The sequence below is a fragment of the Ammospiza caudacuta genome, chromosome 17 (genome assembly GCF_027887145.1).
Source record: "Ammospiza caudacuta isolate bAmmCau1 chromosome 17, bAmmCau1.pri, whole genome shotgun sequence".
Classification (NCBI taxonomy): domain Eukaryota; kingdom Metazoa; phylum Chordata; class Aves; order Passeriformes; family Passerellidae; genus Ammospiza; species Ammospiza caudacuta.
In genome coordinates, this window is record NC_080609.1 from 13,091,898 (window position 1) to 13,109,433 (window position 17,536).

At 43.8% G+C, this 17,536-nt stretch overlaps 1 protein-coding gene across 1 annotated transcript; it reads left to right on the plus strand.

The window, feature by feature from the left end:
- Window positions 1–874: 874 nt before the first annotated feature.
- On the plus strand, window positions 875–16,448 carry EIF3B (eukaryotic translation initiation factor 3 subunit B). Its single transcript, XM_058815812.1, has 19 exons — window positions 875–1,465; window positions 4,808–5,000; window positions 5,987–6,106; window positions 6,198–6,255; window positions 6,907–7,035; window positions 8,053–8,210; window positions 8,812–8,943; window positions 9,040–9,106; window positions 9,207–9,253; window positions 10,001–10,211; window positions 10,766–10,838; window positions 11,297–11,419; window positions 11,595–11,673; window positions 12,504–12,642; window positions 12,838–12,963; window positions 13,436–13,513; window positions 14,207–14,315; window positions 14,673–14,790; window positions 15,877–16,448. The coding sequence occupies exons 1-18, from the start codon at window positions 1,009–1,011 to the stop codon at window positions 14,774–14,776; spliced, it is 2,403 nt and encodes an 800-aa protein (XP_058671795.1). The 5' UTR covers window positions 875–1,008; the 3' UTR covers window positions 14,777–14,790; window positions 15,877–16,448.
- Window positions 16,449–17,536: the final 1,088 nt, after the last annotated feature.

Below are 17,536 nucleotides of genomic sequence, written 5' to 3' on the forward strand. Positions count from 1 at the left end.
CTGTGTGTCCGGCTGCACCGGGAGGGAGCTTTAAGGCTTCTCACAGGGCATGTAGAGATACCACGGCACGGCTCTGTCATCTTGTACCTCAGGAAAAATGTTATTTAAAACCCACAAAGTCACGGTAGGATAAAAGAGCGCTCGGAAGCCGCCCGGCCGCAGCCCCCGCCGCTCTCGCCTCCGCCATCCCGCCCGGATGATGTGGCGCTACCCTCGGGCCCTACCACACGGCCCCGCCGCCGCAGGGGGGGCGCTGACCCGCCGCCCTCGCCGCGCCCCGGCACAACCGCGTCTATGTCGGCGAAACACCACGCGTCTCCCCCTCCACACCAACTTGGTAGCGCCCGCGCGCGCGCCGACTGACATCGGGCGAAGTCATAGTGAAAGATTGTAGGGGGGTAGTGGGGCGAGTTTCGTGCCGGTGCGCTGTCCTTTCACAGTGGCATTGTCCCGTCACCGGCTGCCCAGTGCTGGGCAGCGACATGTGCAGAGGGAGGAGGTTTTACTAGGCATCAGACCAGTTAAATGTAGCGGCGCCCCCCAAGAAATGGTTCGGCCGGACCCCGCCTCAGTAGAATTGAAGGCGGCGCCATCTTGGACGCAACCACAACAGTCACGAAATAGGGGTGGCAGGCGTGCAGTAGGGTGAGAAGGTAACGAAGCCGCCGCTGGCGGAGCGAGCCGGGACTAGCAAAGGCACCGGAATCGCCGGTGCGCGGCGGGGAGAGAAGGCGGCGGCGGGCGGGAGCGGCGGCGGGGACAGCGATCCCCCTCTCGCCCTGCGCGCGTTGGTAGGCGCCGGCGCGCGCGGGCCGCTGGGCCTGGCGCACATGGCCCGGCCGTAGGAGCCGCCCCGCCCCTCCCCCGCCTTTCCCCGCCGCGCTCCGGACGGGACCGACACCAGCACCGGCACCGAGACCGAGAGCCCGCGGCGAGCACACGGGACCGGGCACCGCACACCCGCCGACACCCGCACACCGCACCCGGGCCGGGCAGCGCCGCCGCCCCATGCAGGACACCGAGGAGAGCCCCGCGGCCGCCGCGCCGCCCGGCGCGCAGGGCCCCGCCGAGGAGCCCGAGCACACGGACGCGCCCCCGCCGGCCGCGGAGCCGCCGCAGCAGCAGCAGGAGCCGGAGGAGGACGAGAAGGAGGATGAGGAGCAGGAAGGCGGAGGCGAGTCCCAGGCGTCGCCGGGGCCCCCCGAGCCGCCTCCTCCCGCCGCGGAGCCCGAGCAGCCGCCCGAGCCGCAGCCGCCGTCCGGGCAGCAGAGCCCCGGCAAGGCCGAGCCCGAGCCCCGCTCTGAGGCCGAGCCCGCGGCGGAGCCCAAGTCCGAGGCGGCGGCCGAGGCCGAGCCCGGCGCGGCGCAGGAGAACGGGGAGGCCGCGCCCGCCGGCCCGGCCGAGCCCGAGGATGAGATTTCCTTCAGCGACCCCGAGGACTTCGTGGACGACATCAGCGACGAAGGTGCGGGACGGGAGCAGCCTGCGGGGAGCTGGGGCTGGGCTGGGGAGCGCCGTGCCCCGAGCCCTCGGTCCTGCTGTGGGGCAGCTGCACATCCACATCGGAGCTGGGCTTCGGAAATCGTCTGCTTAATGAGTTATCTCTGCCCCGCACAACGCTGCTGTTCTAAAACCTTTGTTTAGTTTAAATCATCTTCTTCCCGAGTTCTAAAAGCTGCTGTCAAAGTGGTTCTAAAGCCGCTGTTACACCTCAGGTGTGAGCTGCCCTCTGAGTGCAGGCACCAGCTCGTCTCCCTTCCTTTCGTCTCCATTAGTTAAACTCAGCTGTAGAAACAGAAGTTTTAAATGGCTGATGTGGTGGTTACAAATTATGGTTCATAGTTTTTGTTTTTTCCACGCACCCAGAGTGAAATCTGTAGGTAAATAGGGTTTGAGGAGAGTTGCTGCTCGTGAAGATGTGATGTAGGTGCTTTGTGACAAGAAAATAGGGGAAAAATCGTTTCTGGCAGTTAAAAATGTCAGCCCAGGCTCTTTTAAAAGTAGTGGATATTGACTGCCTCAAAATGGTCAGGCTGTTGTGTAACTGCACAGACAATAAATGTTACACATGGGCTTGTAATACAGAATTTAGAACTCTAATTTAATGTTCTTCAAATTACTCTTTCCAGATAAATTTTCTTAGTACTTTGAATAGGAAAAGTACTTGTTTCCCCATTATTGTTCAGTATTTGTGCCATTTTAGGGTCTGTGACGTGTATAAAAAGTGGAAGGATGTTTCCAAAGCACAGGATTGTAAATCTGCCAGTTATCTCAAGTGCCAGTATAATACAGGTGATACAGGTGCATTCTTGTGTTCCAGTCCTTTGTTTAGTTTATTAAATCAGCAGCCAAATATCCTAGATTAAGGAAGTGTTTGCTGTTCCCAGTTTAGCAGTCTGTATAACAGCTCTTTGAACTTTTACATTTGTTTCTTAAAGAGACTTTGGCAAAATTGCCTTGGAGTTGGATTCTTTTTGCTGAGTGCCTGCTTAATACACTTTGTGTACATTTAGGATTGTTATGTTCAGTTCCTTCTTGGAAACTGGGCACATTTTCCATCCCCACCTGTTTTGGTGTTAGTTAATTTGGTTAACTTCTCAGCTGTCTGAAATCCAGTGAGAGTGGCTGAATTACAGGGTTTTAGTTTAGTCACTCTTGCTGGTCTGGCTTTATATCTGTGTGTATTGCTAGCTGAGCTTCCTTATTCCTTTCCCATTATTCTGGTGCCTCCCCAAGGAGAAAATCAGCCCAGTGTGACCAAGCCAAGGCTCTTTCACTGCTAGGATAACTCAGATGCTCAGGAGCACCTGTGAGCTGGACCAGCTGCAGCACTGGGACATCTCAGATGTTTTTGCTGCCTCTCCTTTTCCCCAGGAGGTGTTGGCATGGAGCAGCTGGTGTGAGTTAAAACAGAAGTGATGTGTTGGACAAGCACTTAGGGACCAGTGAGGCTTCATTTCAGATAATGACAGTGGTCCTTCAAATGCTGCCAGCTGGAGATAGCCCTGCACCCACCACACCCTGCTTCCCTTCTGGCTGCAGCAGGAGCTGGCTGAACCTGCTTCTTGCTCTTTGAAGATTCCTTTGTTCACAATTGGGAATTTAAGGGCACAGTGTGGGAATTTGGCTTCAGTCTGTTACAGTTTTGACTCCATGCAGGGTGTAATTCAGCCACTCTCACTGGATTTCAGACAGCTGAGAAGTTAACCAAATTAACTAACAGCAAAATAGGTGGGGATGGAAAATGTGCCCAGTTTCCAAGAAGGAACTGAACATAACAATCCTAAATGTACACAAAGTGTATTAAGCAGGCACTTAGCAAAAAGAATCCAACTCCAAGGCAATTTTGCCAAAGTCTCTTTAAGAAACAAATGTAAAAGTTCAAAGAGCTGTTCCACAGACTGCTAAACTGAGAACAGCAAACACTTCCTTAATCTAGGATATTTGGCTGCTGATTTATTAAAGTCTTTTGTGAGAAGTGGATATGAAAAAAATGACTAAAGGAGCCTTAAAAATGGCCCTTTTGTGTTTTACTTTGGTTTTCTCCTTTTGCTAATAGATTCCTATGGAAATGTCCTTGTGGGACATGCTTTCTTTTATATATATTATTTTGTTATTTGTAGTTCCTGCATGCACATGGAGATACTATTTTTGAGTGATAAATACTGCAAACAACAACATTTTGTGGATGCTACCTAAACTTGGTGGTAATGGGCTAAATATTTGTGATTTATGTTGCCCCAGACCAATAGGAAGCTTCATGTGTAATAACCTGTTGAAGCTTAAAGTTGAAGAAAGCAACTTTTTAGTAGTTTGAAATTCAAAGTAAGCATGTTTCTCATATTTCTTCATTGCTGGAGATCTTCCCAGTCATGTTTCTGGGCAGAAAAATTTCTCGAATTACAAAACCATCAAAAAATCAGATGTCTTTGAAATATCAGCATATACAACACGTTTTTAGTTTATTCTCATGGTTTAAGTCTTTCTACATTGGATTTGGATTTTTTTCCTGGTCTGTGGATGCTATAGATAGTCTGACTTTCCAAATTTGATCTAATTCAAAGGTATGGTGGTGTGAACTAATTTTCTCTGTAGTCTTGTACTTCATAGTGATCTTCACATAATCTTAAAGCTTGCTGCAGATATTCAGGAATTAATATGTTCAAAGAATATCTAGTGTGAAAAGAAGTGTGCTTGTCTTCACAAAGTTTGAATATGGCTTTCAGTGCCTTAGACCTTCGTTTTTGTGCTTAATTAAAGGTTTAGATGGAGTGTGAGTTCTTAATTACAGTGATGCTGAGACAGGCAGAACTTCCAGTATGGTGGATAGTTTTGAATTATGCTAAAACTTGTGTAATTTGGGAGGGAGGTACAGGTTACATTTATTTTTATCAAAGTCACCTGGTTATAATTTTGAGCAAGGGGACTGGTCAGAGGTCAGGTAGTAAATCATGCATTTGTCTGTGCTATTGTCAGTTTTGGGGACTTTGTGAGCCAGTTCCATCTCCTGAAAAAATTGATAGATGAAGCATTGACAACCTCAGTGTGTAAACCATGTTTTTAAGAAAGATTTAAAGAGTTGGGTGATCAGAGTTTGCCATAAAACCACAGCTTAGTCAGAGTGTGCTGTTGGAGTGTTTTTCAGTTCTTTTTCTGATAGAAGGTTCATTCACTACCAAGTTTCTTAAGTGATTCTTGAAATTTCTTGAAGTCTCTCTGTTTTCTTACTCTCACTGTTCTTTTCATCCTTGTCTTCCCTCCATGGTGTGAGCAGTGCCTTAGTTTTCTGTCTGTGCTGTCTTTGCAGAGCTGCTTGGTGACATCCTGAAAGATCAGCCCCAGGAGGCAGATGGAATAGACTCAGTGATTGTGGTGGATAATGTGCCCCAGGTTGGACCAGACCGACTGGAGAAACTGAAGAATGTCATCCACAAAATATTCTCCAAGTTTGGTAAAATTATCAATGAATTTTACCCAGAAGCAGATGGAAAAACAAAAGGGTAAGTCATGATAAGCCAGAGGTGTGTTTCAATCCTTTTTCCAGTTGGAGTTATCTTTGATTTTTGGTGTCAATATTTTATGGCCGGTTTTTATAGTGACCTCACAGTTGTTATCATCACCTTCTTATACCTCAGCCTGTGCTGTCCTCACATCAGTCTCAGTGACAAACAAGTTCCTGAAAGAACTGAGAAGATTAATAGCTCATTAGGTTGGATGGTGGGGATTAATTATGGAAACAGTTTAGCTGGGTTTGGAGACAGATTTCTGTGCTACATGGGGAGTTTTTTTCTTAATTTTCTGCTATGGCAGAAGTTAAAGATCCTCTTGAGCTAAAAACTTAGCAGCAATGGCTGGACTGTTTGTTGCAAAATAGATTGTCACTATCTGTAGCATATATTCTGAGTATTGGAGGAATCCATACTTACAAGGCATGAAAAGTTTTCTGGAGAGGAGGGATTGTTGCTTCTGTAAGGTCAGCATGAAAATTATTCTGTGTTCATGCCTCTGAGATGCTGTTCAGGATAGCATTAGTTTTGAGTCCACTGGGCTGCAAGCTAGCTTGGATTAAGTGGCCAGAAGGAATCTGAGTTCTGTAATAGAAAAACAAGAGTGATGCTTTGAGATCCTGTGACAGCAAGTTCCAGTTCCTAAACATGACCTGTTACTCTTATGGGAGGAGCTGTGGATGTTCCTGCATGTTCCTGTCTCTCACTTGTCCTGGTTGTGTTGAGCTTGCATTCACTGTTCTGTCTGGCCCATTTCAGAAAGGATATCAGATTAACTGAGGTCAGATCTGGAGAGCTAAAAAATGTGTGAGCCTGTGGCCAGAATGGGAATTCATTTGCTGTTAACCCTAATTGGTTAAGGACAAGATAAGAAGTTATCTTGTAGATGCTCTGTACTGAATTCTTAATTCATTGTTTCTTCTTTATTTTGAGTCTGTTGTGTAGTCAATGTCTTGTACTTTGGTTTTCCTTCCTTGCAGGTACATCTTCCTGGAGTACATGTCTCCCTCCCATGCTGTGGATGCTGTGAAGAATGCAGATGGATACAAACTGGATAAGCAGCACACTTTCAGAGTTAACCTCTTCACTGACTTTGATAAGTGAGTGCAGCAATTGGGTGTTATCTGTGAATTTAGGGATTCTAATCCTGAGTGCCTGCATGGAGTGTAACCATCCAAATTGCTCTTTCAGGTACATGACAATCAGTGATGAGTGGGAAATCCCTGAGAAACAGCCATTTAAGGATTTGGTAAGGAATTTTTGGAAAAGTGGAAAGAATATTCAGCTTAATATTAAATGGTTGCTTCACTGCTGAAATGTCCATATGAAAATAGAAACCATGTGTTAATGTGTTGTAAATAGCAGTGCTGATCACATACTGCTGTTCCTTCATGCTCTCATGCAGTGGTGGGAGGAACTCAGTGCTTCTGCTTAATAGTTACACATAGTGTGAAGCTTAATTTACTCTTATTATTTAAGAGTGAATAATAATTTTGCACAAGTCATTTAAAAATAGATTTTCAAAAGCATCTTTTTATATTCTTAATTGTTTGAGGCAAACTTTGGTGTTTGTTGCTGGTTGCTTTATAAATAGGCTGGTGGAAGAAACAATAGTTTGCTTTTTCTTTAAAAACCAATTACCAAATGACTTCTTGTTTAAATTACCTATTTAACATCAAAACACCTTGAAGGTCCACCTGTTTATGGTGTGCTCTCAGCCTCCAGCATCCAGTAATTGGAATTGTTTAATTTCACTTCAAAAGCTTTTTTGGAGTGGTAAGACCCCAAAGCTGCACTCCTCTGGTAAGACCAGCTTTCCCCTGCCAGGTGGATACTAATTAGTGGAACTTGCTGACTTGGCCTTGGACTCACTAACAGTCTTTTGCTCTGTTTTTCTCAGGGGAACCTCAGATACTGGTTGGAAGACCCTGATTGCAGGGATCAGTACAGTGTGATCTTTGAGTCAGGAGACCGGACATCCATTTTTTGGAATGACATCAAGGAACCTGTTCAAATTGAGGACAGAGCAGTGAGTGTCCTGGAAGTGCTGGAGATTGCAGATACACTGCCAATCTCCTTTATTTTATGACATTGCGGGATTTTAATTAAAAAAAAAAAGGCTTTTTCCCATTGCTGAAATATTTTTTTCCTTGTGAAGAGTGGTGAAACCACATCCTTTTGAATTAGCCTTAGCTGCTTTGGTAAGAGAACTGTGAAGTGAACTTTTTAAGAGTTTGTGGTGGTGTTTCTTTTTTTAATAACTGGCCTATGATGCACAATAGTTTCCTTCATCTCTCTGTTATAGGTGATTCAGAAAGACCTGAGAGTGCAGAGTCAGAGTTTGAGGAGCACTATTCATTCGAGCTGAATATGTGCTTATGTTTGCTGCTTCAGATGACTCCTTGCTTTTGTGCTGACCACAGAGGTGTTAAAGAGGAATAGCTGGTTTGGTAATGGCATAAAAAAGGGAGAGTTAGTCTGCCTGTGTGCTGCAGGCACTGGACTTGCTGGGAACTGTTAGGACCCAGGAGCATTTTCCTTAATAACCATTGTACATTTCAGTAGGAGGAAGCTGGCTTTGAGATGGTGAGAATATTTGCTCATCACCATGGTCTCTGGCTGTGGTCTGTATTGCTGAGATCTCTCTAACTTAGCTGAAGGTCCAGAGCTATGTTGTTCAGAAATTCAAAATACCCACCCTTACTTTTGAGAACAGTATGATCTTGCCAAGGCTGAAAGAAGGAAATCTAGGGTGTTAGGTGGGTTTGTTATTGCACAAAGGATGTGACTGTTCCTGAAAAACCTTTTTTGGTGATCCCTAAGTTGAAAGGGTCTCAATTGACAATTTTCAACCTGAAGAATGAGTACTTATTTCATGCACATTGTGTGCATGAAATAAAACTCCACAGTTATCACACATCCTGAGATCTTCACTTGGCAAAGGGATTTACAAAATGTGCTGCTACAAGCCATGCATGAATTCTTTCCCTTTTAGGGACACAGCATGAAAATAAACTTCTGTGTGTACTTTTTTGTTTAAATGCAGAGGTGGACAGAGACCTACGTCCGTTGGTCCCCCAAAGGCACCTACCTGGCCACATTCCACCAGAGGGGCATTGCTCTGTGGGGTGGAGAGAAGTTCAAGCAGATTCAAAGGTTTAGTCACCAAGGAGTGCAGCTCATTGACTTCTCACCCTGTGAAAGGTAGAGTGTGATGTTGGTTTGGGCTATAAGGTGTCTAAAGCATGAGGCATGAGCAGCATCCTCCAAATCTGGAGTGCTGAAATTAAGTTCTTAAGATTTTTTTAACATTAAAGAGTGCTGGAGAGAAGGATAAAATAATTTCAGGACTGAGATGCATTGTCATTTGAGTTTTCAAGTAACACATTTGGAAGCAGTTGGGTTTTATGCTTTTTTGTATTAAAGAGATTATTTGCCTTTCAATGGAGAAGCCCAGCATCCTTGTAATTTGTGTTGGATAAGTTCAGTGATTTATGTTTGATTTGAAACCAGTGGTATTCTCATGTCAAACTATGTAACAGTGTATTTGGTGAGTTCCCCTCCCTTGTAATATCAATATGGAAGAACTTGCACATAAATCTAGAACCTTTTCAGCCAGAGGGATGCCAGGGAAACTTTCTCCTCCTTTATCATCCTGTTCTTACTTTTCCTTCCCCTGAAAAATCCTATTAGAGAAACTGCTGTTTGAAAGTGCCTGGTATTTAAATACCACTTGGATAAAAGCCTGCTGGTACTGACATATTAGATGAAGTTTCAATAATGAATTGGTTTATTTCTTTTATAGGTATTTAGTGACCTTCAGCCCTTTGATGGACACACAGGATGACCCTCAGGCTATCATCATCTGGGATATTCTGACTGGCCAAAAGAAGAGAGGATTCCACTGTGAAAACTCAGCTCACTGGCCTATTTTTAAGTAGGTTGAGAAATAGAATTGGAGTAGAGAGTTGTGGTCCCAGACTTCATTTAATAAAAAGGCAGTTCCAATTTAATTTTTTTCTTTCTTGCTTAGATGGAGTCATGATGGTAAATTCTTTGCTCGAATGACTTCAGATACCCTCAGCATCTATGAAACACCTGTAAGTTCTTGCCTTTTTTACATAATAATGAGAGTAGAAATATGTGTGTAAATGTAAGAATGTTACTAACTTGAAACTTCATCCTTTTCTCATCTTTTAGTCTATGGGTTTGTTGGACAAAAAGAGCTTGAAAATCAATGGGATAAGGTGAGTTTATTCCCTTGTAATCATAACTCCACTCTTCAGCTTGAATCTTTTAGTCTGGGGATTTGTTATGGCAAGAGCAATCTTTATTTTGCCTGGAGCAAAGAGCTTTACATGTTGAGGTGGTCAAATTAGACAAAGTAGCAAAAAGAAATAAAAAACTCTCCACTTGTTGATGAACACACTTGGTAGATTCTGTGCTTTGAAATCCTCTTTGTGGTACTGCTTAATCCATCTGAGGAATTCTGTTCCTTGTCTACAAAACCAGACTGGAATGCAGTGTATTAGGGAATATCTCCCTAACAAGGTGGTTGTGCTGGCTTAGAGCAGTGTGCTGTGTCTGCACAAGACACATTGACTCCTGTGAGAGTTTTTAAAGTAAATCTCTGTAAAGCAGCAAGAAAATTAAGTGTACCCAGGTGCAAGAAGATGGTCTCCATGGTAATTTAGTAGGGATTTTTTTTGGCTCATTTGTTCTTAGAGCTTTAGCAGTTACTCTGTGTGCAGCCCCTGCTTTTTGGTGAGATGTACTGGTGAGACAACTTTGGTGATACAGCAAATTTAAACAGCTGCTTAAAGGTATGTTTAGGTATTGTTATTAAATTGCCCTCAGTTCTGTATCTGTGTCTGTCTTTTATTACTGAGAGTTGATCTTTGTCTGCAACATTCAGATACTATGAGGAAAGTGATTTCTGCTTGTAGTATCTCACTGAAAATTAAAACGACATATTTTTAACTTTGTTCCTGTAGAGACTTCTCATGGTCTCCAGGTGGTAACATAATTGCTTTCTGGGTGCCTGAGGACAAAGACATCCCAGCAAGAGTGACTTTGATGCAGCTGCCTTCTAGACAAGAAATTCGTGTGCGGAATTTGTTCAACGTAGTCGATTGCAAACTGCACTGGCAGAAGAATGGGGACTACCTGTGTGTGAAGGTGGACAGGACTCCCAAAGGCACACAGGTACATGGCTTCTGATCTTCCTGGGAATATATGGCTCTGCCTCATGCTTCCTTTTCTTACAATGCTGTTTTTAAGTAAAGGCAGTGTCAATTATTTTGTGTCAAAGCTATTTTTAATTTTTTCTGTTTGAATTTAGAGTATGTGGAAAGCAAAATGTAGGTAATGTTTGCATCCAGAATTTGCTTTGACTTTAGTGGCCTCTTGTTCTCTGTGAGGTCTGTCCCTCACCTCTTCTCCTGATCACAATTGTTGAACAGCATGTAGGTCAAGCTGCATAATATGCCACATGTTCATGTCTTAATTAAATTTTATAACAGTCTGAAAAAAAATTACTTTCTACAATTCTGAAGTTATTCTTTATCAGAACAAATTGGGAATGTTTTTGGTAAGGAGGCATATTGTGTTTATCTGCTCTCATTAAAGGAAAAAACCTTGACTCACTCTCATCCTATGTCCTAACAGGCTAATTGAGGAATTGTCCTTCTATGCCAAATGATAAAGTTATTTACTCTGCTGTTTTTGTGCTGGTAATGAGCTCATTTTGGCCTTCACAGGGAGTAGTGACCAACTTTGAAATATTCCGCATGAGAGAGAAGCAGGTGCCAGTGGATGTGGTGGAAATGAAAGGTAATGCCAAGTATTTCTTACTTTTGAGCTTGAACTTTTCTGCAGAGATGCTTGTGTCTTTCTTAGAAATTCTTGTCAACACCTGACATAATTTAACCCTTTGGAAAAGAGTAGGTTTTCAGTGTTTCAGAATGTCTCGTGTAAAAATGAGAAATCAAAACTTCTGTTGCTGTTCATGCTTGTGACTGACTTGAAAAATGACAGAACTGAAAGTCTGGTGTTAATCAAAATGGTAGGGCTGGTAATAGCAATGTATTTTGTAGATGATGGAAAGCTCAGAGCTATGGTTAGAAACATTTCCCCTAACTCCCTGCAATTGCCTTATCAACCTGTGTTTTAAAAGAGAGTCCATTAACTGATGGGTTCTCTCTCTTCAATATCTTGGTTTTCTTTGGTAACTACTTGAAATCAGAGGTTTGTATTGTCTTTTAACAGAGTTTTGGCTTCTCTTGTTACAGAAAGCATCATAGCCTTTGCTTGGGAACCAAATGGAAGCAAGTTTGCTGTGTTGCATGGAGAAACTCCACGAATTTCAGTTTCCTTTTACCATGTCAAAAACAACGGGAAAATAGAACTTATAAGTAAGTGAAAAACAAGTGAGAAGTGCAGATACTAAACATTTTGCACAGTAATAGATGCAATAAAGTCAAAATTACATCTGTTTGTGATGTTTTGTGAGAAATTAGTGGGGTTGATTCTTGTAATTGATGGCATTGGATTGAGATCTCTTTCTGAATTTGTCTAATTTCTTTTCAGAAACTTTTGACAAACAGCAGGCAAACACGATATTTTGGAGTCCCCAGGGGCAGTTTGTGGTGTTGGCTGGCCTCAGAAGGTGAGTGTTGCACAGGTTGCTGAACATGGATTTTAAAAGGGAAAAGAACTACAGTATTCACCAGGAAGTGTTTGGTGTCTCTGACAATGCTGATTGCTGTAATCCTGATTGAGCTGTGCAAAAGCAAAGGCAGGGCAGAGATGCAGCTTCATGATATATCTTAGTCCTTTGCAGCTTTCACTTCCTATTTTTGCCACACCAGATAGAGAATGCATTTTTCAACAGAAAAGTGGATCTTTAGAAACACCTTCCAGCTGTTTAAGTTAAATCTGACTGAACCAATCCAGTTTGGACATGCTTATGGCTCTTGTGATGAATTTGTTGTCATTGCTTATGCCCTTTCATGGGCCATACCTGTTACTGACAGTGCTGCTTTGTGAAAGAACTAACAAGAAAGTTTCACTTTAGAGCAAGTGAAAATTATTGTTGTCAATCAGTCAAGTAATATTTGCTTTCACGTGCTTTCAAACAAGCACTGCTGTTCATATTAGAAATCTTTAATCTCTTCTTCACTACTATGTCTAAGCATATGATTGTTAAACTTTGGCTGTAGCTTGCCTAGAACCTGTTTTTACAGTGACTTTACCCCATGTATTTGTATTTTTATGGGTCCCTGAACATAGAAACAGAAGTGTCATTCTTATGTGACATTTTGTTTTTATCCACTGCCTTCCTTTCCAGCCACAGAGACTGGCAGGAACCTGGCTGCTCTCTTGGCTGCTGTGAGACTTTGTTTGCAATGAGTTGTAGTAGAGATGCAGCTTGTGGCCTGTTTTTCAAAGCCCAGGCTGTGCTGGTGTGTAAAGCAGTGTCCTGTTTTGCCTGTGTAGCATGAATGGTGCCTTAGCCTTTGTTGACACGTCTGACTGCACCATGATGAACATCGCGGAGCACTACACGGCCTCCGACGTGGAGTGGGACCCCACGGGCAGATACATTGTCACCTCTGTGTCTTGGTGGAGCCACAAGGTACTGATGCACCTCTTTTCCCACCCCTGCCTGCTTTTCCAGTGGTTTTGGAAAGGGTTATTGATTAGGAAGAGAAAATGAACCCTGTCACTGGTCAAATTACTTAACTTCCACCACAGTTTTAAACATTATTTCTGAGCACTCTACTGTTAAGTTAAAGTTTATTTTGGCTGAGCTGCTGCATTGCTCTTCCAGGTGGACAATGCATATTGGTTATGGACCTTCCAAGGCCGTCTGCTTCAGAAGAACAACAAAGACAGGTTCTGTCAGCTGCTCTGGAGACCACGACCGGCCACCCTGCTCAGCGAGGATCAGATAAAGGTAGGGCACTCCTTTGTGCTGACATGGATTTGGGGCATAAAGCATACTTGGTGTGCTCCCTCTTCTTGGGCATGAGGTTTGTTACACAACTGCCTTTTGCCCTGAATGTGTGAATAAACACATTGCTGTGTGGGACCTCACTTCTGGGAATGTCTGCAGATATTAACTGTATTATAAGCTCAAAATAGAAGTGATTACCAGTGGTTCTTACAGTTAGGGTATGATGAAAGGATATAAAGAAGACTAAATTGAATTTTGCTCTTCAGACCTTTCTGTTGTATGTGTACAGGAGTGCTTGTATGATCTATAAGCCAGGAGGTACAAAATTATAGTGAAAGGAAATTGCCTAGCAGAGAGATGTTTTTCAGAAGGGCATAGCCTGCTTAGGCCTACCCAAGAAGTGCTTAGAGAAGATGATGGTTGTAATTGCTAGCCTGAAACTCCAGTTGAAATAAAATTTCCTGTTTCACAGCAAATTAAGAAGGACCTGAAGAAATACTCCAAGATATTTGAGCAGAAGGATCGTCTGAGCCAGTCCAAAGCTTCAAAGGCAAGACACTTTTGAAATATATTATAGATGAAACTCTTGTAGCCTAGCCTTAGTTTGTACTGGTGATAGATAAGTTGCATTTCCTGTATCACAAATGTTCATTTGATCCAGATGGTTAGAATTAGTGCAATGGGTGGTTCAGAGAGGTGCTGCTGTAAAGAGTCTAGAGAGGAACTGGTGTTATGTCATTAAGCAAAGGTGGTAAGTTCTGCATTAGTCAGTATTTAAATTAAGAAAAGCTCTTTCAATTAGAAAAAAGGACACCTCACCAAAATAGCATTCTGATCAGAGAAGAGAATCTTTTTTTCTTCTAAGTCAGTAGAAGTTCTTTATGACAACAAAGTTTGCCTTGGTTGGGCATGCCTGGGGTGTGGGTTTGGTTTCGTTCAGGGGGAGGTTGAACAGCCCTGGGGTGTGGGTTTGGTTCGGGGGAGGTTGAACAGCCCTGGGGTGTGGGTTTGGTTTAGATTGAACAGCCCTGGGGTGTGGGTTAGGTTCGGGGGAGGTTGAACAGCCCTGGGGTGTGGGTTTGGTTCGGGGGAGGTTGAATGGGCCTGGGGTGCATCTGGTTTGGTTCAGGGAGAGGTTGAAGAGCCCTGGTGTGGGTTTGGTTTGGTTCAGGGGGAGGCTGAACAGCCTGCTGTGGGTTTGGTTGAGGGGAAGGCTGGGTGAAGATCCCTGTGTGGCCTGCAGGAGCTGGTGGAGCGGCGGCGCACGATGATGGAGGAGTTCAGGAAGTACCGCAAGATGGCACAAGAGCTGTACATGGAGCAGCGCAACGAGCGCCTGGAGCTGCGCGGGGGTGAGACACCCAGGGCTGGGCTGCACCACTGCAGCTCCTCCTCCAGAGGGGCATGGGGCCCCTCAGCCCCTTCTCTTCTCCCTCTACTTCCTGCTAAAGCCAGTCTCGTGTTCTCTGGAGGTTTTTGTACTTTTTATCCTGAATCGTGGCAGGATTTAAGGGGGGAAAAAGGCATTGATTTGACCCTGGGGTAAAACTGGAGTAGGAAACAGTCATAACCACTGACTGTCATTTAAAGCACCAAATACCTCTTTACCTCCTGTTTCACTGCTGCTCTAAGGGCTTTCTGCCAAGAGCATCAAATCATTCTATTGCTGCCTTGTTTGTTGTGTTCAGTTCATATTTTCTCCATTGCAGGGGTAGACACAGATGAGCTGGACAGCAATGTCGATGACTGGGAGGAGGAGACTGTGGAATTTTTTATCAATGAAGAAATTATTACCCTTGCAGAACCAGAGTAATTAATAAAACTGTGGTAAGATAACATAACTCTGAGAGAAACTCTCTGTCAACTATTGCTATAGAGTTGATAATTTGCTTTAGGGAGTTAGGTCTGTCTGTTGCACTGGTGAATGTTCTGTTCCCTGAGTTGGTTTATGTTTTTTCTGTGGTTAGGAAAGATAAGTTTTTTTGAAAAGTAATTGTAGACAGTCAAAATTGTGAGTAGAATAACTGTATGAATCCTGTCTTGCCAGAGGGATCAAACCCACAACAGAGTCGGGGGCAGCCTGTGAACACAGTGTAGCAAACATTTTAAGTTCTGTCAGTAGGAGGAATTGTAGTTGGTATGAGATCAGAATTTTGCCTTTTGGAAGATTTGCATGTTAGTCCAAGACTGGACAGAGTTTAAATACTGTATTAAAGATATTACAGCATTTGTTTGTGGGCTGATAAAATTTTGAAGATTTTTTAAATACCTGCATTAACTCAGTTATTACTTTCTAGAAAAGTTGGATAGAGATCATGTGGTAGCAGATTTTTGTGTACTGGTTTGCATAGCTTGCTGGGAAACCTTGTATTTAATTCAGTGTTTTTTCCAGCTTCTTCTTGTGAATTCTTATGTTTTATGTTGGCAATGGAGGGTACTTCCAGCCTCTGTTGTATGAGATGTCCTTTAGTGAGCTTGACAGTCTATTGAGGAGAAAAAACACTTTCACAGACACTGACAGGATTTAAAACTTGCAGAGTTCCTGCTCTGTCATGTTTAGGATCTTGCTTAAGGAAGAGGAAGGGGAGACTGGAAATGCAGCTGTAAGTCACCCTGCAGTTCTTCAGCCTCCAAAGAGCTCAGGTGCAACATGTGCCTCTTGGAGCTGTAGAAAAACAATAACCTTGATAGCTTTGACTATATTTGGGTCTGGCTTATGTGTTCCATACATGGGAGATCTTTTTCTGGAAGGAGGAGGGAGAGAAGCTGCTTAGTGTATGAATTTAAACCACCTGAGTTTAGGAGGAGGTGAAACACAAGCTAGTGTACTTTTCACCAGCCCAGCTTCTGAGGTTGAGCTGTTGGTATAAAAGCACAGTAACTAACTCACCTCTCTTTTTTGTTTTTCTGCAGCTCCACCAGATCTTGTGCTGAAGAGAAGTTTGTTTGTTTTCCAAAAGCCTATATCAATTTTGGAATTCTTAATCCATATTCTTGCACTCTGAAAGGGTGGATGCACCAGATTTTCTCCATTCTGACACATTGTAGTGCCTTTAAGTCTTGCTGCCTGCTGCAGTGAGATACTGGAAAGGCGCTGCTTTTAAATTTATATTATTTTTTTTTCTAGGGTTTGATTATTATTTTTTTTTTCTTTTTAAATCCACTACTACCAGTATTTACTTCCCCACTCCTGTGCAGTCCTTGCCAGCTGGCAGTTTTTGCCTCGTGCCAGCAAGGTGAGATTCACCAGTGCACCCCTGTCTCTCACACACAATGTTTGGGTTCCAGGACTCTCTCTGTGCCCCCAGGGCATGGACAGGTGTTCGTTTGGGTTGGGGCAAAGTCACCAGAACCATTTTCTGTATGATGTGTTTTAGTGTGCTGAAGCAGCACTACAGCGGGCTATACCCTCCTCCTTTCAGATTGTGAAAGGATGTCTCCCTCAAAGAGCTGAATATGGAAATAAAAGCAGACCTATACTAAAACCAGGCTGGCTGTGTGTTGTTTGTGGGGAATCTTTCCCTGAATGATCAAAGTCAAGAATCACACAGCAATAAGAGTGTGTTTTGGCTAATGGTTCCTTGGGATTTTTTTCAGATCTTGGTTCCTCATCGCCCCTCTGGCTTTGTGTTGTGGTTGCTTGGTTTTTTACAATATGGTGCAGCTCATTAATCTGTCACCTTGACCTGTTCGTGGTGGTGGAGTGACTAGAAAATGACTGGATTTTTAAACCATTTGCAAACTGATAAAAGCCTCAGGAATTACTGGGTTCGTGTATCCTACTAGGGAAACCTGCAGACTTCAGAGCACTGCTCTCTGCACATGCTTTTTGTTCCCTCTTACAGCACCTGTTTCATTTCCAAAGGCCTCCAGGCTCAGGATGGAGAGCTGTACCCAGAGCTGGTGCAGCAGCTTCTCTGTATTTTTATTTGTGAGCAGAGCTGGGTGTTGTCAGAGCAGTGAGAGACTGGCCTGTTCCTTGCCCTTGGAGAATGAGGCTGTTCCTGTCTCCTCTCCTGGACTGGGCAGGGGAATTGCCAAGGTGAGCACTTCTGACCGGCTTTCCTTAAGCCCAGGGCTCACTTGTGCAGCAGGGTGGGACAGCTCTGGAGTGGGAGGCCCTCTGGGCACAGGGCAGCCCCACTCAGCTGCAGGTGGCCAAGGGACAGGGATGTTCTCAGCACTCACTTTGGCCTCAGGTAAATTTGCTGTGATGGCCAATTAAAAATGCCCCAATTAACTCCCATGTTCTCTTCACCAGGAAGTTTTCAAAATTATTTTCCCATAAATGGTACTGACTTAGTTCCAACAATTCACTCTTTAACCAGCACGTGTTTTTCCAAAACTCTGTATTAATTTCCAATTTTCTGCATTTGTTCATCCATAATTCAACAGGTACAGTTGATTAAAGTTTACTCCATGGTATTTCCATGCCTCATATTTCAAATAGACGGGGATGAAATACTTTCCAGAAAAACTTAGAGCACAACTAAGTTCTCTGGTGATCATGGAATGATTTGGGTTGGAAAGGATGTTAAAGCCCATCCAGGGACACCTTCCCCTAACCCAGGTT